The 20,637-nt window shown below is 46.0% G+C and overlaps 1 protein-coding gene across 2 annotated transcripts in view; it reads left to right on the top strand.

The window, feature by feature from the left end:
- Smyd3 (SET and MYND domain containing 3) overlaps positions 1–20,637 on the top strand; it is a 547,366-nt gene that overhangs the window by 412,004 nt on the left and 114,725 nt on the right. Inside the window, exons 1-4 of one of the 2 annotated variants that reach the window (XM_032915339.1) lie at positions 38–92; positions 592–659; positions 2,033–2,135; positions 10,561–10,671. In XM_032915339.1, the coding sequence (XP_032771230.1) occupies positions 628–659; positions 2,033–2,135; positions 10,561–10,671 (246 nt within the window). In that variant the 5' untranslated portion in view covers positions 38–92; positions 592–627. Of the gene's footprint in view, positions 1–37; positions 93–591; positions 660–2,032; positions 2,136–10,560; positions 10,672–20,637 lie in introns of those variants that run through there. The other variant, XM_032915340.1, reaches the window with a different exon arrangement.

Here is a 20,637-nt window from a genome sequence, read left to right as displayed (position 1 = left end):
CAAACACGGTTCCAAAGTTCCTTGTGCGCAGGGATTAGGTTTTTCTTTGTTTCTTTCCTTATCTGCCCACAGGGCACAGGAACACGCCACAGGTCGGTGAGGGGCTCTGCGTGTCCAGTAAGGGCTGGGGCTCCACCGGGCAGCTTCCTGTCCTCCCCGTGGACTGCAGGCGGCTCGGATCGTAGTCTCCCTCAGAGTACACCTCACTCTGCAGGAATAAAAACAAACACACTGCTGTATTCCTTAGATAAAGGGGCCTTTGGACCAGGCAGGCTGTCTGAAAAACATCGATGTCACAGGATCCCCATTTTTTAATGAGTAGCTTATTTGTATTTTGAATTTTGAACATTTTATGGAGTTTAGGATGTGGGTTGGGGGAGGTTAGACTACAGTCAGTACTTTCTGTGCTCCTTGAAGCCCTATGTTTTCCCAGGGTTGGGGAGTGAACCTTAGGGAAGTTATTTTAAAGTCACACATCATCCATGCTTGGGGAGACCCTGCCAGGCAGCTCCCCACAAGTCCAGGTCTTTGTGCTCCTGCCTGTGAGATTCCTCCAGTGGACGACTAATATATCTCTTCTTATTTCCACAGGTGATCTGCAACTCGTTCACCATCTGCAATGCGGAGATGCAGGAGGTCGGCGTTGGCCTGTACCCCAGGTACGGCAGACATCCCAAACCAACTAACCCCCACCCAGCTCTCCAGCCTCTCGGGGGTCATTAGAAAGGCTTTTGTAGTCTCTAGTTCAATAGCCAAACTCAAAACGTAGTACTGAGTTCCATGAGGCTATAAAAGTGGTAAGTCTTATAACACACATTATACACTGTGCTATTAAGACAAGGCAGGCTTCATATCTAACTACCTGTTCTCAGGCTGGCTTTGGGGTAGGTTCAGGCTTATGGTGCTGGAATTCGGTTTTCTTTACAAAGTCTCCCCTGAACTCTGGCCTCCATCCCTTGAGCAGAAGCACACGGTTATCCTGCTAGACTGGTGGTGTGGTACCAATAGGCTAAGTTTGACCTTGGTGGTAGCACGCTTTCCAGTCACTTCTAGAAGAGGCTCAAGAGCCTTCAGGAGAAGCCTGCTGTATTATTCCTTAGCCATCTCTATGGCAGCCTCTGTCCTGGAGCTGACTTTCATTCCGTCTTTATGCTCCTAGGATTCAAACACAGTGTTTCCTCTCAGTGCCTGAGACTCAGCCTCCTGTGTAGTCCCCATACATGTGGTAGATCGCAGGTCCTGTCCATTCATAGCACAGGTTTCAGAAAGCAGCAACTCAGCCCTCAGGCCTCCTGGCTCCAGTCAGTCAATTAAGCTGTGCGTCCTTGGAGAAGCCGATTCCGTCCTTTGGCGTTGGTCTCTTCACCTGTAAATAATCCCCACAAGCTTGTTGTGGTGGCTGAATCTGGTCACCCTGCTCCAATACTGAGCGAGAATTTCCCACACAGTACATGCTCATCCTAACCATTGTCAGTTCACGGAGACAGATGGTATAAAGGCACTGCATTTCCCCCTCGAAACCTCCAGGTAAAGGAAGTGACAGGCTCCTTCCCAGAATGCATCAGGACACACTAAGAGCACGTACTTCTGATTTCTCTTCAGTGTGAGCATCTAGCAGTGCCACAGCCCTTCCCTACCAGAGCTCAGCAGTGAGACCCTCTGTGGGTCAGTGGCACCTTGGGTGACTGCTGTGACTTCGGTCACACCCTTTATTGTAGAGATGATCTGTTCATGAATTGCTTTGTCTGTACCCCCTTCATTTGGGTAACCATATCGGGTGGTATCTACTGTGACCCATCCCCCAAAAGGACTGAGAGGACTTATTATCAGACTTCCCTAATTAGCCCATGTAATGAGAAGCAGGACAGGGGCATGCCCATAAATGCTCCAAGAACCCAATCTTCATGTCTTCTCCATCAAACCCATCTCAGACCCCGCCCCTCCCGGGTGTCTTTCCACCGTTGTGTCCGTTCAATGTACCTGTTTAACTCTGAGCTTTGATGCCCCGCCCCTCTGTTTTTCTTTCCTTCAGTATGTCTTTGCTGAATCACAGCTGTGACCCCAACTGCTCCATTGTGTTCAACGGGCCCCACCTCTTACTGCGTGCAGTGCGAGAAATTGAGGCAGGAGAGGAGGTAAGGAAACCCGTGCCTCCCACTGCCCACCCTCTCTTCTCAGCAGAACCTTTCCCAGCTTGGCTCCCTCGTACGACCAGCTACAACTACCTCCTCACTATCCTAACACCAAGAAGACACTTGAAACAGTCATACACCAAATTGTAGATGAATCTATGCATATTTTTTGGTCTTGGTCACTGGGTTTCTTCATGATGATAGTCCTGCGACATGTATTTGAAAGCTGTTCTTTTGTGACTGAGGCTGTCTACCTTATACACATGCACGGGGGTCATTAAATCTCATTGGCAGCAACAGTCCAGCTACTTGTCACATCCCAGCACATGGGCAGAGAGGCAAGCCAGCTTCTCAGTACCGTTCCCCAGGGCTTACCCAGAAAGTCAGGAAGCCCGATTTGAAGATATTTTAAGTTCTGTATTAGAAAGCAGACGTGGTTTACTCTTTTATGCCCTCACCATTGGGCTTTTGTAAACCTACCAGCATTTCTGGGTGATAGTTTCAGCACAGATACAAGGGTCAAATAGAATTTGCAAGTGTGGCTTTGTGTGGGTGGCCAAGCCAGCTTCTTGGGTGAAGGACCTTTACTGAGACAGTTTTTAGGTGAAGGCCTTTATGGAAGCTTGAGATCTCACAGGCAACTACACATAGCCCGGGCCAGGGCTGCCGGGCCACACAGAGTCAGTGTGGACTGTGTGCGGTTACTCCTGGTGCCGAGCTCTGTCTCTACTCACGTTTTCCAGAAGTCTGTTTCCTCCCGGCCTTCCAATTTGCTAAAGTGGATATTTACTGCAAGGAAACTGGAGGGCCGTAAGCTTTTATGGCATTTACACAGCACTCCTCCAATAAAGCCTAAACTTAGGTACCGTATTTCATAGAGACAGGGATTTGGCCCTGACAAGACTCGCTTCAAACTTATTTTCAGCCAAGCACACGGGCTCTTCTGCTAAACTTCCAGTTGTCAGAACCAGTACACACTGGGCTCGCCGCCCATGCTATGGGGTATTTAAAGTCATTTCTCTGGGGTCATGTGACTTCAAGGTGGCCTAGAAGGGGAAGGTCTACGTTTAGCACTGTTGGTGTGCTTGGGTCTTTTGGACCTCTGTGACTTGACATCAACAACTTTGAAAGAGGAGTGATTTATTGATTTATTGAGCTCCAAGTTTTGGAGGGTTCGGTCCATGCCTAGTTGGCTCCATGTTTCTGAGCCTGTAGCAAGACAGCACATTGCAGCTTCAGGGTCGCGTAACAAAGGCTGCTTGTCTCAGGACCACGAAGACAACTGAGATCACATCATGGTAGACAGAGAGGAGCTGTAATGAGGGAGCAGAGCTTGGTAGTTTTCCAGTGACCCACGTCTTCAACCAGGCCCCACCTCCCTCAGAGTGCCTTTCCCCAACAGTCTATTCACATTTCTGAATACACCAATCGATTGCACATGCTCATGTCAGTGCTCTCCTGATCTGCTTGTCCCCGGAAACTCCCTCATGGATGTATGTAGCAGAGGTGTGCTTTCATAATTTCCTAGACGTACCTTAATACAGGCACGTTGACAATTAAGATGAATCATCGTATGTCATCCAAAGGCAAGAGCAACTGTTGTTTCAACCCAACAGGGTCTAGGGTATCTCTCAGTGGTAAAGCTCTGAGCACATACAGTGTCTCAGGTTCAATTCCCACCACTGGAAGAATGTCAACAAACAAGAAAATCTATGAGAAGACGTTCAAGTTTTCTAAGCTCAGTTACCAATTATTCTTCCTTTTTTTTTTTTTTTTAGGTAGTTTTAAAAATAAGCAAACATCTGGTTTTGGTATTTGTTTCACGTTTCCCTATCCTCTGTCTTTGGGGCAACAAGCAAATGGTTCTTCTTGCCTGGAGGAATTGGTCCAGCTCAGTGCTGGGCCCTGAAGACTAAGGTGCTTCCCCTCTATGATGCTTACCAAGGACTGTCCTCAACGCAGAGTGGTCTGCTAGGCCCTTGTTGCATCCACTTGTCAGAAGACAGAACAGCCTGTGGTCCTGTTGTGCACCTCTTGGTGAATGGCATTTCCTGTGTGTAGCCATCTGTCTGTCCTTCTGTCCGGCACAATTTCTAGTAGTCTCCATATCATGTGCCCTCCAAGGCCCTTTCGGTCACCCTCTTGTCTATGAAGCTTTTCTGATTTCCCAGACTGAGGGAAGGGCGTTCCCTCTGAACTGTGTCCCCCTTAGTGGTTATTAATATGCATTTGGCCTTTATCCTGGCTCCTGGTGACTTTTGAATTCAGCAGTCACCTCACAGGGCTAGGCAGTTGGGTCTTGCATCTTTCCCTGTCTCCCAGCACTGTCCTCCATACCTGGGAACTGGTGACTCGATTCTATTGGTTGAGCCGACCCAACCAATAGAAGCTAAGTCTGCAGGGCATTGGGTGCAATAGCTTGTCATTCTGTGAGGCTGCAGGTCATCAGGAAGACATGTGTCTCTAGGCCCTGCCCAGTTAATGTTGCATGGCTACGACCAGCAAAACTATGTCCCAAACTTTTAAAACTGACTCCGTGGACCAAAGGCATGCAGGAGGTAGGGAGTACAGAAGACATTTTAAGGCCATGGCTAAGAAAGCTAATTTCTATTTATTGTCAGGTGCGAGCTTTAGTTAAGTTGGTGACAAGAGTACATTAAACATTTGGAGATGCTGTCGCATCAAGTTTGTGTTTGGTTCTGTTGCTCACTAGGCTCCCCTGTTTTGATGTGAACCAGGTAGGATATAAGTGCCAGGATATAAGCTCAAGGGAAGACTAGAAGTGCCTGAACTGGAAGACCGTGTGTATGTGTGTGTGTGTGTGTGTGTGTGTGTGTGTTATATGTGTATATCTGTGTGTATGTTTCTGTGTCTGTACATGTGTGTATTTATATGTGTGTATGTGTGTCTGTGTATGTGTCTGTGTCCATGTATGTGTGTATTTATATATGTATGTGTGTCTGTGTATGTGTATGTGTGTGTGTTTATATGTGTGTGTTTGTCTGTATGTGTGTCTGTGTGTGTGTCTGTGTATGTGTGTGTGTATATGTTTTTATATGTGTGTGTTCGTCTGTGTGTGTGTCTATGGTGTGTTTGTGTGTGTATGTATGTGTCTCTGTGTGTGTCTGTATGTGTGTGTGTCTGATATGTTTGTGTGTCTGTGTGTGTTTGTGTGTGTATGTATATTTGTGTTTGTGTGTGTATCTGTGTGTGCATCTGTGTGTCTGTATGTATCAGTGTATGTTTGTATGTTTGTGTTTATGTGTGTGTGTGTCTGTGTATATGTGTTTGTGTGTCTCTGTGTGTGTGTTTGTGTATGTGTGTGTATGTATGTGTCTGTGTGGGTGTGTTGTATATATGTGTATGCATGTGTGTCTTTGTGTGTATGTGTTTATATATGTGTGTTTGTGTGTATATGTGTGTGCATGTGTGTGTTTGTGTATGTGTTTGTATATGTGTGTTTGTGTGTGTGCACTATTTTTGGTTGTTTATTATTTCCTGTTTCTGTAGTCTTAGGAATCAAACTCAGGGTCTCATGCTTGCAGGGAAATGCTGCATCACTGAGTTGCATCATAGCGCTGTTTATGTATGTTGAAGAAGGCAGCCTAAAGGTAAAACCAGACGTAGAGTGGTGCTACAGGGCCATTTTTCAGCTGCCAGACCTCTTTAGGTATGCCACATGGCTCCAGGAAGAAACTCAGAAGTCCTTTCTACCTGTGATGGGGTCATGGTAGCCTGCTTGCAAGGAGAGCTGGATAAAAATTGACTTTCACAGTAACGACCTTGGAAATCTTCTACCTTGTGTTTCTCTCCACATAAAACCATCCTCTGGGCCACCTTTGGTCCCTGGCCCTTCACATGAACACTGTTTGCAGCACTTTGCAACGTAAGGATGTTTAAAGTCACGAAGTCCAGAATCTTATTTCAGTTCTTGAAGTTTAAGAGTTCTTGGAGCTCTTGTAACTAACACATCAGTTCAGCATCCTCTGGGGCCCATCCCTTGGGATGATAGTGATTTGCATGAATTGAACATATCAATATCCCTAATGCCAATTTTTGTTTCAAGTGTTTGGGGATTAGGGCTGTCTGGTTCTTCATTTAGTAATCTTTGTTTGCTAGAGCATGAAACAAACTCACAGAGGGCTTTCTAGCTGGGTGGCCATTGCAGAAACTCTGAGGAATCCGTGTATCAGAATGACCTTCTCAGGTGAAAGGAGGAGACACAGAACAGAGGCAGTAAGTAAGAGGACATATGAAGGACGGTAGCGTAAGTGTGCCAGGGCTTCCTAGATACCCAGAACAGGGTACCCAAGGCATGTAAAGGTAACAGGGTTGGGGGGCAGTTAAGGGCACATATAGAGAAGTGGCCTTTATATCTGAAAGGATCTATAGAGATAAAGTTAGGTGAGGCAGGGACCAGTGTTCCAGGCAAGGAGACAGAAGCCACGGGAGGAGTGGAGAGTTCAGTGAGCCAGGAATGGAGAATACATGGGGACCAGACCCATGTCTGGGCCTTTTTCACAGAATGCTGTTCACCCAAGAATTTCCTAAGTGTCTGCTATGTGGGAGGCTATTAGTAAATATTCACAGGCAGACGAGGGCCACGCAATGAGCCTCCTCGAAGTTTAGAAGAAGGGAGGTATAGCAAGATCTTACCTGTATAGAGAAGGAGGGTCAGGCTGTCCTTCCAGACAAGAGTTGACAGTGACAGTCTGAAGCCAGGAGACCAGGCGGTGGGTCAGAATAGAGGAGATGAGGAACACAATATTTAGTAGCCAAAATTAGTAGAATTTATATGACAAAGAAAAGGGATAGATTTGGGTTTTGACTTTAAAATGAAGTGCTTTTTTTTTCTTTTTACTTCGGAGCCAGTATAGGGGAAATGTGTAACGGTGACAATATACTACAAAGATGAAAACAAGATTTGATTTTATTCTGCACTCCATTGTTGACGGGAAAGATGGTTTCAGGGAAAACGGTTTTCTCCGCTCTGAAATTTGAACAGAGGCACCATAACCAAGTTTGCGAAACCTCTGTGAGACTGCTCTAAAGCTGGAAATGATTTGTGCATTTTTTTCCCCATAAGAGTTACACTTAAATGGCAGGGCAATGGTCAGAGCATTAATATTTTAATGTGATTTTGTTCTGTGCCATTAAAGCTTCAGTTGATCAATGACCAAGTTTTGTGTGTGTGGGCCCACTAAATGAGCCATGCGTGCAGCGAACGGTGACTCCATTTAAACTTGCGAATCTATGAGCCTTTAATAAAGGTTTCTATCTTTGCCTGATAAAATGATTGAGCTGCCGTCTCAAGCTAGCCGCGTGCTTCGGGGATGGTTTTGCCACCGAGCCCCTCAGCTTTGGTACAGTGCCAGTGGCACGAGAGGCACAGAGGGGATAGGGAGTCCCTCTCTCAGGGGAGGGGGCATTTTTAAACCAACCATGAAGGATGGGGGTGAGGAAAGGAGACAGCTGGGCACAGGATCACGGTAGTGCCACACCTTTCAGAGACAGTCAAGACTATATGAGACACAGGAAAAGACGCCAAGGCTAAGAAGTAGACCTACAGTCAGTCTAGGAGAAAAGCCTTGTGGGGCTCCATCCAGAGGCAGGGAGAAACTCTCTGAAGTCTTCACATTGAGGAATGGCTCAGTCAGCTGTGGATGTCAGGGAGCTAGCGCTCTCTCAAGCTCCCTCTCCCTCTCCCTCCCCCAGTCTGTTTCTGTCTGTCTGTCTCTCTGTCTCTCCCCTCCCTCTCCCCCTCCCTCTTCCCCTCCCTCCCCTCTCCCCTTTCTCTCTCTCTCTCTCTCTCTCTCTCTCTCTCTCTCTCTCTCTCTCTCTCTCTCTCTCTCTCTCTCACACACACACACACACACACACATTTAGAGCAGTTTAGAAGGTAAAAGGTAGAAGAAGCCCCTGGGAGTCCAGTTAAAAAGCCACTGCTTAGGTAAAGGCTTCAGGCATTACAGGCTACCCAGAAAGACCATGAGACCCTGTTTATTGGGGTTAAACGAAATACCTAGTTTCCTGCCTGGTGCAGTCACTCGTGAGTTTCAGCCCTTATAATGCAATTTTGGAGTCAGACACTATGGAGTTGGTGGCTTCACAGTAGCTTGTAATTACCCCACGAGCTTCTGCCGTTGGCTTGACCTGACAGCAGTGGGCAGTAGTGACTCGTGGTCTTTAGGCTGGGCTGAGAAACAGGGTCCTAGAATGGATTCTGGAGGGAGCATAGTCATCAACCAGTTTACCCCCTCTCCCGTGTGGGGGCCCATCCAGGACCAGAGATGGGCTGCCTGGACCATGGAGCACAGTGCCCTCTGGGAGTCCGAACTGGCCTTACACTGTAGTCCTTTCCTCTGCCCCCCCACCCCATCCCCCACCCCAGCCTTCATATCAAGACGAAAGAGAAAGATGGAGGAAATGAAGCAGTGACCATCGTCTTAGCCCAAAAAGCCAGCCAGCCGGCTCTGTAGGTTCCACTGCCACCCCACGAATGTCGCCTGCCCTGGTCTAGGCGAAAGAGTCAGGCTCAAGCGGGGCCAAAGGCAGATCCCAGCCCTTTTCAGTTTCTCACTGTTGTGTGCAGGAGAGCAGCACTCACCAGAGCTGTTCCACAAGACCTGATCTGTACTCTTGGGCGAGCTTCCTAACTGGAGACCCTGTGGTGAGCCAGGGAGTCCGCTCAGGTCCTGTGTTCTGTCACCCTCGGTGACAGTGTGGGTCTGACCTATGTGGCCAGCCAGACTTCCTACTCCTCAAGGAGGTCACCTTCAAGTCATTTTCCGTCAGAGGCTTTCCCTGCCCTACCCTGACTTAAAACAAGTAAAATCCTGTTCAGTAGACACGGGATGCTTTGTTTTCAATATAAGAAAAGCCACATGGAGTGTTCGCTCTGGGGCATTTTGTCAACTCTATCAACAGATGACCCTGCCTCCCTCCTCCCTACAATACCCTCCCCCCCATAATTGCATCCTGCATTTGAAAAGAGATAAATAAATCCTGTATACAGGACAGTACAAGCTGGTATCCATTACCAGAATAAAGCAAAGTGGGGGAGGGGAGGAGAATGCTGGGTGTGGTGGGAACCAGTTATTATTTTAAATAGGCTGCAGGTTAGGCCTCCTTGAGAAAATGGGATTTGATTGAAATGGAAAAGGACCAGGGAGGCCACCTTGGTGGATCCAGGAGAACTCAGGCCTGAAGTGAGACTATGAAGGGACAGCAAAGAGGCCAGACTGGCCAGGGAAGCAAGAGCCACAGGGAAGGGGGAAGGGGGAAGGGAATGTTCAGGGAGGGTCATGCACTCAGAGAAGCAGGTACAGCATACAGGAAGCTCTTGCTTCTCAGTCCCCAGTGACGGAAAACCCATATTTTACCTGGGCCATCACAGACTAATATTTTTACCAGATTTGAAAAATGTTTTAAAACAGTAAACATAACAAAACAATGTTTTATCATTAGAAACACACACACACACACACACACACACACACACACACACTCTTACCAAATAGTAAATAGGTTTCTAAATGAGGACTTTGTATTTCCTTCCCCCAATTCATCATGACCAGAGCCTACACAGTCCCGGAGGCCATGCTCAGGTTGCACTGAGAGATCTTGGCTCTCCTCAGACAAAAGGGGGCGCTATTGCAGTATTTCAAACTGAAGAAAGCCTGTCTGACTTCAGTTGTGGTGAAGACTAGACTGTAGAGGGCAGGGATTCCTTCTTGGGAGAGGAGGGCAGGAGACAGGGAGACCATCCCGAGATGGTGGTAGGACAGGTTGGGATGTAATATTGGGAAAGATTAAAAGTGGTCAGTTCTGCATGTATTGTTAATGTGGATCCAACAGAACTTCCTGATGGTTTCGGTGTTAGCGTCAAGGGAGACGCAAAGGGTTCAGACAACAGGAAACCGACCTACTGCCCACCGTCTCCTAATTAGGGAGGCTCTGCAGGGGATGGGGATGGGGAGAAGGGCTCTGTTCTAGTATGAATTTGATTCTTGAGTGTTGGGGACTCAATCAGTGGAAACACGTTTATGCCTATGGCGTTACCTGAAGACTGCCGCCCCAAAATGGAGTGAAACTGGCTTTTCTGATCATCAAGGGCCATAGAATGGCCAAATCCCAGTGACACTAAATATGAAATAACTCCTGATGTTTTACTATTTGATGAAAGAAAAACAAAAGGACAAAGATAAAGGACAAACATGTGTCGAGGTTATAAACCTAATTCTTTAAATTAAGCATGTCATGTCTGTATGCTAACGGCAGGCCAGACAAGAATAAAACCGCGTTACAATCGCTAGGGGAGGAGGCGGTTGGCTCTCCTGTTGGCGCTCCTTTCTCTCCCACCTCTTGCTGTCTTACTCTAAGAAGTAGCAGTGAGCGGCCATGCAAACCTTCCCCTCGGTTCCCACAGCTCACTATCTGCTACCTGGACATGCTGATGACCAGCGAGGAACGCCGGAAGCAGCTGAGGGATCAGTACTGCTTTGAGTGTGACTGCATCCGATGCCAAACACAGGACAAGGTAGGCGGGATGGACGCTGAGGGAAGCATTCCATGGTGGTGTCTGGAAGGTCTGGGGAGCTCGGCTGTGCTCCTGCTGTCCTGATGTGCACTAAGTGGACCAGGGTGCATGCCGCTCTCTTCATCTGGTCACTTTGTCTCCTGACAAGGGGAGGTTTAAGATCTATGGGGCTTCAGGCATCATGGGAATCTATACGTCAAACAGGTGACATTAAACATGCAATTAAAAGGATAGGAAAGGCCAGAGAGCTGTTAGAGACATACAGTAAGAAGCCTGAATTATGTTACAGTTACAGCTGAGCGATAAACATACCAAGTAGTAGTTTGTCTTCGTAGTCCTTTCAAATTCATTCCATAAGACCCTCTTCTGCGGCGCCTTATCAGATGGAGTTCACTTACCTCGCAGCTCTCACTCTCCCAGGAAGGAAGAAGAGCCGAAATAAATGCCATAAAGATAATGAACGGCTCTCCAGTTCCTCACGCGCCATCCCCATTTTGAACCTACCAGCTTTGGTTTGCACACAGTCAGGCTGTATGCCACAACCTTCCTTCTGTAAGGTGTTTACATCGTTAGATGTCTTTTATGGTCATTATCTCATCTTATGTCAGTACTTATAAATAAGTTGGGAAGCCAAACTCAGGACGGGCTCAGAGGTGCGTCTCTGGGATGATGCGAAGAGAGAGGTGACAGAAGCAGGTCTCCCATTCAGGTCTGCTCGCTCAACCCGGTTGCTCTTCCACCATGCCAGGGCCACTGGGGTTCCCTCATCACCATCTGTGGATAGGTGATTGCTCCTCAGAAAGGACCACGAGCCCCTTAGAATCCTAGAAACAGCAGGTATAAGTGGTTTTCTCACGAAAAGGAGCTTGAAGAACCGGAAGTGGTGGCACTTTTAGTCCCAGAATCTATAGTGGGATGTGTCTTTAATCCCAGAACCCATGGTGGCACAGGCCTTTAATCCCAGCACTCAGGAGGCAGAGGCAGGTGGATCTCTGAGTTCAAGGCCAGCCTGGTCTCCGGAGGGTGTTCCAGATCAACCAGGGCTACACGGTGAGTAGGAAATGTTGAATCTGCTGTAGATAGATAGCACCAAGATTCAGTCTACTTTAGTGTCGTGCCAGAAGTCACAGGGGACCTCCTCGGTGACCCCCCTCCTCTTACAGACTGTGATCTGGAGTGGAACCAGCCTGCCTTTTCCACAGCCCTTAGGGAAGGCTCTAGTTCCTCCTCGTTTCTCAAGGATGGTAGACCCCTGAAGGCTTTCTGAACAGAACCAGCCAGATGACTCAGGGTAAAGATGCCCACGGCCAAGCCTGACGGTTTGAATGTTATCTTCGAGATCCATGTGGTAGAAGGAGAGAACAAACACACAAGCTCTCCTCTGAACTTCACCCGTTCTCTGTGGCACATGTGTGTCCCCACACACACAGTAAATAAATGAGGACAAAGTTAAAAATATTTATAATCGAAAAGAATTCTTGAGATAATGAATGTGTTTCACTTAAGATCAGTTTGCATTCCTGTTTGCTTGATTGTAACTGTAATGGTTAAGAAACTGTCTGGCCTCAAATAGATATAAACAAAATGGTTTCTGATAGGTGAGGTCTGTTAGAAGTGATCTCACCATAAATCCCCAAGCTTTAACTCTCTTTCTTTCTCTCTCTCTGTCTCTGTGTGTGTATGTGTGTTTGGGACACTGAACTTCAAGTCTTGTACGTGCTATACAAATGCTCAGCTATATTTTTAATGCTTATTACTATGTTTATTTTAATTTTTATTGTAACACAGGGCCTCACAAAGTTAAAATAGGCCTGTACCAGAAGACTGAGTTCCTGTGGTGGTTTGAATGAGAACGGTCCCGATAGGTTCATATATTTGAATATTTGGTACCCAGTTAGTGGACCTGTTTGGGAAGGATCAAGGGGTGTGGCCTCGTTGGAGGAGGTGTTTTAGTAGGTAGGCTTTGAGGTCTCAAAGGGTCTTGTTCTCTGCCTGCAGTGCCATGCCTGCCTGGCTGCTGCTTCCCACCATGCTCTCCACTATGATGTGCATGGACTAATGCTCTGACACTGTAGTCAAGCTTCCAACTAAACGCTTCCTTTTATACGTTGCCTTGATTGTGGTGATTCATCACAGCAAAGGGACAGTAACTAAGACAGTCCCCAGGTCATTTCTTCTATAGCAGTTCATAGCATGTGGCTTTTGTTCTCATGTTCCCAAGATGGCGGCTGCCCCCAATACCATCACCCAGTACACCCCAGTACTTGGTGTGTTCAAGCTCCAGACAGGGAAAAGAAGGTGCTATAGAGGTTAGGGAGCAATGTAGAACCTCTTAAGGATGTGCACTTAGAGGTCATCGTTAAAAGCTGTGTCACATGACCTGTAGCTCTAAAAGAGGCTGAAATAGTGTATCTTAGCTTTTACCCTTGGAGGACTGTGAATGGCTTTGGGTAACCAAGCTACAATCTTTGCATCCCATTTAGACAATTTTCACTCTTTTATTCTGTTAAACTAGAAGTTTATTAGAGAAACTGTGTGTGTGTGTGTGTGTGTGCATGTGTGCACGCACGTGTGTGCACATGCATGTGCAGTTATCATATGTCACTTCACAATCAGATACATTTGTCATTAGGTAATTTTGTCATTGTGTATGTAGGAACACGGTATTCTTACTATGGTGAGCTTATTTTATAGAGAATAACCACTATGCTCTAAAACCATAAAATATGGCATAACAAATGAGTAATATAATCATTTATTGACCACTGTGTATTACATGTACTTGATTTCCATGTACTTGATCCTGTTGCCAGCGCAGTAGGCTTCTTTATACTGGTAATGTATACGGCTACAACATCTATGTACCACTGTGCAACAAGACCTTTCCAGCTCTGTCATAGCATTATGGAGCTCATAATACAATGTCAATCAATTATAGCCAGCTCTCAACATTATGGACATTAACAAATCCTAAGATGTGACTCCCAGCTGGAGACCCAAGAGAGCCAACTGGTGTGAATTCCAGACCAAGAGTTTATAGGCTCAAGACCAAGAGTTGATGTTTAGTTCTGAAGCCAAGGATAGGAATGACCGCCGCCCCTGTTAAAGCAGTGAGTGGAGACTTCTATCTTAGCTGAGGGAAAGCCTTCCTCCCTATTCTGTGCAGGCCTTCAGCTGATGGGATGAGGTCCACTCACATGGGAGAGAACTCTGCTTTACTCACTCCATCTTGTGACCAGTCAAGTTGTCATGCAACAAACACAACATGTCATTAGTGCCGTGTAAGAGATAGGCCAAAGAGTGGAATCCAGAAAGTGTTTGCTTAAGTCGCTGGACTCTGGTCCATTCTGCATGTGGCACATTGAGTGGTCATGCGGGTATCTTCTGTCCCTGCATTTATTCCCTCTTTATTATAAGGGACACGGACTAGATGGCGTTAAGGCCTCTTCCAGCCCCATTGTTCCATGTTTCTATGAATTGTTTCCATGTAGAGACAAGTAGGATATGGACTGCCATTCATAAACCTGGTTAGATTTCCAATTTTCCATTTATCTGAGACTTCTGTTCTGCCTAGTGATATAAGTGCCATAGTGTTAATTTGCCCAGGGGAAAAATAATCCACAGGTAAATTCACTACTTAGCACATTCCCCAAAGGCTGTAAATTCAGAATCCTGGGACAGTCACCGTTAGTTAATTGTCCTTCATTCCTACACACGTGTTTTTCTTGGAACCTGGGAAGCTCATTGTCTCAGCTCTCCTTATCACACAGTATCTAGCTGGTGCACACATCTGTCTGTTGGTGGAGTTTGCTGGTTTCCTGTTTCAGGAAGGCAGGAACCCTACTTCCAACATGTACAATATGCACATATGAGTTTCCCCCCTTTTAAATCAGCTGCAGCTTAATATCTGGAAGAAATAAAACTGACCACCTTAGGGAGACTTTGAAATGTTTAGGGGTCTCTTCTGTCTTCCCTCAGGTCAGCATCTAAGACAACACAAACAGAACAGACCAAGCGGGATTGATCATTTCCATAAGTTTGGGGTTGGCACATAGCAAGCGTCCCTCGATGCCACATGCTTCACTGCCTCCCCACACTCCCAAAAGGAAGAAAAAAGACGTCTGTGCTTACTGGTCATGTCGTTTTTCTTCCCTAAGGCCAATTGTATTTAACTCTTCTATTAAATCACCACAGCTAGGGGCTGAGGAGATTGCTCAAGGGGTAAGAGCGCTTGCTGTGCAAGCAGGGGGAGCCTGAGTTTGCATCTCCGACACCCACATAAAAGCTGGAAATGGCTATGAATGCCTGTGACCCCAGAGTTGGGGTAGAGACGGGAGCTCCTGTGACCTTGCTGGACAGCCCAGTCTACCTAAACAGCAGCAGGCCTCAAGTTCAGTGAGAGGCTTTGCCTCAAGGGGACAAGGCAGAGAGCAACAGACGAAGGCATCCAGTGTCCTCCTCTGGCTTCCTCATGTGCATATACAGTTATACATACACATTTGCATACATATTCATACATACATACACACCACACCATACCACAAACACCCCACACATACACTGTGCAATACCCACATACCATACATGCACATCCTCAATACATACACACACACACCACAAACACCATACACATACACTGCACATATACCCATATACCATACACACACACCCCCAATACACACACACACACACACACACACACACACCATACACCACCACTATCACCACCAACAACAACAACACATACTACACACAGGCACTGTGTGCATGGATACATGCCACACAGATCCCCCATATACAAATACACACCATATATATATATATATATATATATATATATATGGCATATACACGTACACACAAACTGCACACACATATACATTGCACACCACATACACACATACCACAAACACCACACACACATGTGCACACACTTCCAAATATAATTTAGTAAAATAATACTAAGCCGCCATGTCTATCAGTCCACTCAAAGCTCTTGTTTCCTGGTGGAGTATGAAGTAACCCCTGACTGTTCTGCTCTTCCTTCTCATTCACACCACATCCTGTTTTAGAGAATGCTCTCTCGTGCACCCCTGTTTCTCGGCTTTGCTTTGCTCAGGGTTAGTACCGAAGATAAACTTTCAACTCAGTATTTTGTGTTCTCCAAGGTCATGGCCCCAAGAGCCAGATGTTTCCTTTACTTCTTTCTTTTGCAAATACCAACTTCCTTTATCTACCCCAAAACGCCCTGAAGTTGTGTTCATGTACATGTGCCTACATGCAAGCACATACTCACACATATGTGGGACTCTCTGAGTATGTCATGAAACAGCCAAGCATTTTTATATATATTTGAGAGATAAATGAAACAAGACAAAGAGATAAGACAGGCTTGTCCCCAGAATGTGTGCCCGATGATCTCTTTCTTAATGGCCTAGATAAATCAGAGATTCACTCTGGACTTCTCAGTACACACAGCTAACAGCAGCTTCAGAATTCACAGAAACCGCAGGATTGATCACACACATGTTCCTCAGCTAAGTCACAGTTCTTCTCAAACTGAGGCAGAATTCTTGTCAGATCCCATGGCCACTGAAACACCCAAGTTTTATAATATTCCTCAGAGTGGCTGATTGACATGATTTAAAATTATATTTTAAAACAGCAAGAATGACAAGCAGTGTCGTGATTCTGAGGAGTGTCTCTCTGATGGTTTGTTCCACTGCAAAAATCAGTTTTTGTTTTCCTCAGACAAAACCATTGTGCCTAACCCTTCAGGCAATCCTTCCCAAGTGTCGTTTCTTACAACTAAGGCCTTACACTTTTCATGTTTACTAGGTGAATCACGTGCATTTTGAAAAGTCAAAGGGTGCTTGCGTGGTGGATAACATCAGGGTTCTTCTGATGGCACCAAAGTTGGGCCCTTCAGCAGTTTGCACCTCACATGCCCCCACTCCATATTGCGCTCAGGGTGTGTTGGTGCCATGCAGGATGGCCAGCCTCACTTTCTGAAGGTGCTGGGTGTCCGTGGCTGTGCCTCCTAACTGGGGCACATGGGAGGAGGTTGCAGGAAGAAGCCATGCTTGGTAGGGAGAGAAAGCAATGTCGGGTTAAAGCTGTCTTCAAAGGGAAGCAGAGGTTTCTCTCCAAGAATATTATTCTGGTAACCCGAGTCCTCCTGACATGTGAGCAAGTACTTAAAAGTCATTAGTAAACCAAGATGTTTTTCTTTTCTTTTTTTTTTCTCCCCTGTTGCCTTCCCCTATTTTGCTAAGTTAATTATGAACAGAACTGCCTCGTGGCACGGTAGTGAGGCCAAACAGTTCCGAATTGTTTTACATCCCAAGTTTTAACAGTCTAAGCAGAATGTGTTTCCTGTTTCTAAAGCTTTCATCATAGGCAAGGTATGTTATCTTCAGGAAGATAGGAGAGATTTAGCAGAGGAGAGAAGAATGCACAACACACACACACACACACACTCACTCACACTCACACACTCACACACACTCACTCACACACACACCACACACACACACACAATCCAAGGATAACCTGTGGAAATCAGTTTCCTTCTTCTATCATGTGGGCTCAGGGAATCGAACTTGGGTCCTCGGTCTTGGCAGCACACACCTTGACCTACTGAACCATCTTGTTGGCCTCCTCTTGCTTTTCCTAAATAAGCAGAGGGATGGGCATCTCCGGAGTGCTTGCAGGGATGGCTGGTGTTCATGTTAACACCATATTAATAAGGAAAGGCATTCTTGACCTTGTAACCCAGACTCCTACACCCAGAGCTGCCACAAAGCACTGGGTGACCTCTAAGCAGGTACCATGGACGATTTCTTTCCTGGGAAGTCATTAGTGTGACTTGTGTGTTTGACATAGAATGTCCTGTCCCTCCACCACAGTATTTGAAGCTACAATGTGTTTCTCTAAGCAGACCCATAGGGGTCTTCTTGCAGCTCATCTGGGTCCCAGAGTCTACCTTGCATTTAAGAAGAGTGTCACCTCACAATCCATAGTGACACAAATGCTACCTTATAACCTTACAGTTTCTGCAAACATTTACTGGCTTTTTGGTATACTCCAAGGATATTAAAAACTCTGCCTTCTCTGTATCACACTGGACAAGAACTGTTAGACCATACTTGCACTGGCTGGTTTTGTGTGTCAACTTGACACAAGCTGGAGTTATCACAGAGAAAGGAGCCTCCCTGGAGGAAATGCCTCCATGAGGTACAGCTGTAAGGCATTTTCTCAATTAGTGATCAAGGTGGGAGGGCCCAGCCCATTGTGGGCTGTGCTGTTCCTGGGCTGGTGGTCTTGGGTTCTATAAAAAAGCAAGCTGAGCAAGCCAGGGGAAGCAAACCAGTAAGAAGCACCCCTCCATGGCCTCTGCATCAGCTCCTGCCTCCAAGTTCCTGCCCTGTGTGAGCTCCAGTCCTGACTTCCTTTGGTGATAACAGCAATGTGGAAGCGTAAGCTGGATCAACCCTTTCCTCCCCAACTTGCTTTGTGGTCATGAATAAAAACCCTGACTAAGACAATGCCCTCACATGGAGCCCCCAGTCCACGGTGCAACAACCACTGCTGATACAATGTAGAGAATGTTTTCTGTGAATGGAACATTGTGCCAGTCCACTGTCCACAGCTGTGTGTAAGAAACATAAAGTGTATCTTCTTTAGAGAACGTGAGATTAGGATAGCTGCTGAAGTTTTGGCAACACTGAATACTTTTGCAGTGTCTAAGTTCCTTATACCCCACATCTTGTCTGATTTCTGCACCTTGTGTAAGCTGTGATTGCTCTATTCCCGTTCAATAAATGAGGTGGCAGGGCTCTCTAGAATACGCGCTTTTCCGGTTTTTTTTTTTTTTTTTTTTTGGGTGCTGTATCTATAAATCTGTAACAGAGATACCATCCATGTATTTTTTTAAAAAGCTGTAAATGTAGTTTATGTTTAGTAAAATTCCTTTTTTATTTTTTTTAAACTATACAGTTCTTTCAGTTCTGACAAGTGCACGAGATTGGTGTCACTACTCTTTAGGGATACAGCTCTACTAAATGCCCCTCAAAACTCCTCATTGGGCTTTATTGATGATATTTATGCTTGATTTCCAGCTGGGTACCATACACATTTTATGCATGCATGTGCTGTATAATCCAGTTAAGCATATTTATCTCCTCAGTGTTCCAGTTTGCCTTCTATTGCTGCAATAAAACACTAACTAAAAACAATATGTGAGAAGAAAGATTTTATTTCATCTTAAAACTCCCAGGCCATACTCCATCACTGAGGGAAGCCAGGACAGGAACCCAAGGCAGGAACTGAGACAGGATCTGAAGCAGCGCCATCAGGGAGTGCCACACATAAGCTTGATCCTGATGGCTTGCTTAGCGCTTTTCTTCGATAGCCCAGGCCTACCTGCCCAGGGATGGTACCACCCAGAGAAGGCTGGACCCTCTTTCTTCAGTCATCAGTTAGGAAAATGGCCCCCAGACACACATAACCACAGTCCATTCTGCAGAAGGCAAAATTCAGTTGCGATTTCCTCTTTCCATGTATGTCTAGATTTCTGTTGAGTTGACAAAAAATATCTATGACAAACAGTTATTAATATTTTATGGCAAAACATTTAAAATCCTTTCTTCTTTATTTTTGAGGTCTATAGTATCCAGTCCCTGTCTGTAGTCACCCTACCAGATCTTCCAATCCGGACTTAACTAGAACCTGATACCCATCTGTCCGCCTCTCCTCAGGGGTCCCTTCCCTGTTGTCCCTGGTCGCCATCGTTCCACTCCTATCTTGGGTTTTCAGTAGTAGGAATTGAACTTGGGCCTCACCAACACTGGCTGAGGCAAGTGCTCTACCACCGAGCTGTATCCCCAGCTCTCCAATTTCAACTTGCATGAGATCAACATTTTTAGATTCTTCGTAATAATGAGATCACGTGGTGAGGCCATTGACTGGCTCGTCTTTCTTGCTTCGTCAATTGCCAGTTAAGCCCATGTTCACACCAATGATGGGAGCTCATTCTTTTCTTCATGGCCACCTAGTATTCCATTGCATATGTGCAAATACACAAACATCTGTAAACATGTGTGCATGTATAGCGATAGTATTTATGTGGTAGGCATGGGCCGATCTCATTCTCAGCTGTTGAGAATAGTGCACAGTGAGCACAGAATAGAATTGCACCACTGAGGTGTCCTGATCTCATTGCCTGGGAGGTGGAGTAGAATCCACAGATCATCAAGTAATTCTACCTTAGTTTTGAGAGACCCACCCCCACCCCAATGCTTTCCATAATGGGGATCCTGACTTAGGTTTCCACCCAGACTGCAAGGGATGAATGTAAATTTTCACTTCATGCAGGTAAATATTTAGGATTGGGATTGCTAGTAATCTGGCAAACATCTGTTGAGCTTGATCTTGCTGGGTTGTTTCGCCGAGCGACAGACACATTTGTGACTCTTCTCGTCAGCCCTTGTCTTCATTCTCAGTGGCGTGATGTTATGCGTTGTTGACTGAATTTGTGCTTAACTTGTATTCATTAATAACTAATGATTGTTATTTCAAATATATCATCTACCCATAAGTGTGTTTCACATGCTTATCTCATTTGAAGACACATTTGTTCAAATCGTTTGCCTGTTTGGAAAAGGTCAGATGTTTTCTTGCAGAGCGATGAGAGTCTTTCGTTCTGTATAGCAAATCCACGATCTGTAATTTGTTTCTCTCCACCTGGGCCTTGTCCTTCCGCCTCATTGACAGTCTTTAAGGGGTAGGAGCTTGGGTTTGGGTGCAGCCTGTCCTATCAGCATTCTCCTTGTGAAGATGAGGCCTTGATAGTCTGTGTAAGACATCTTTGCTCAATCCAAGAGAACAAAGATTTTTTTTAAAACCTATGTTTTCGGGGCTGGGGATTTAGCTTAGTGGTAGAGCGCTTACCTAGGAAGCGCAAGG

The sequence above is a fragment of the Rattus rattus genome, chromosome 10, assembly GCF_011064425.1.
Source record: "Rattus rattus isolate New Zealand chromosome 10, Rrattus_CSIRO_v1, whole genome shotgun sequence".
Classification (NCBI taxonomy): domain Eukaryota; kingdom Metazoa; phylum Chordata; class Mammalia; order Rodentia; family Muridae; genus Rattus; species Rattus rattus.
The sequence above is the reverse complement of the archived record's forward strand: the minus strand, read 5'-3'. Positions and strand labels throughout refer to the sequence as shown.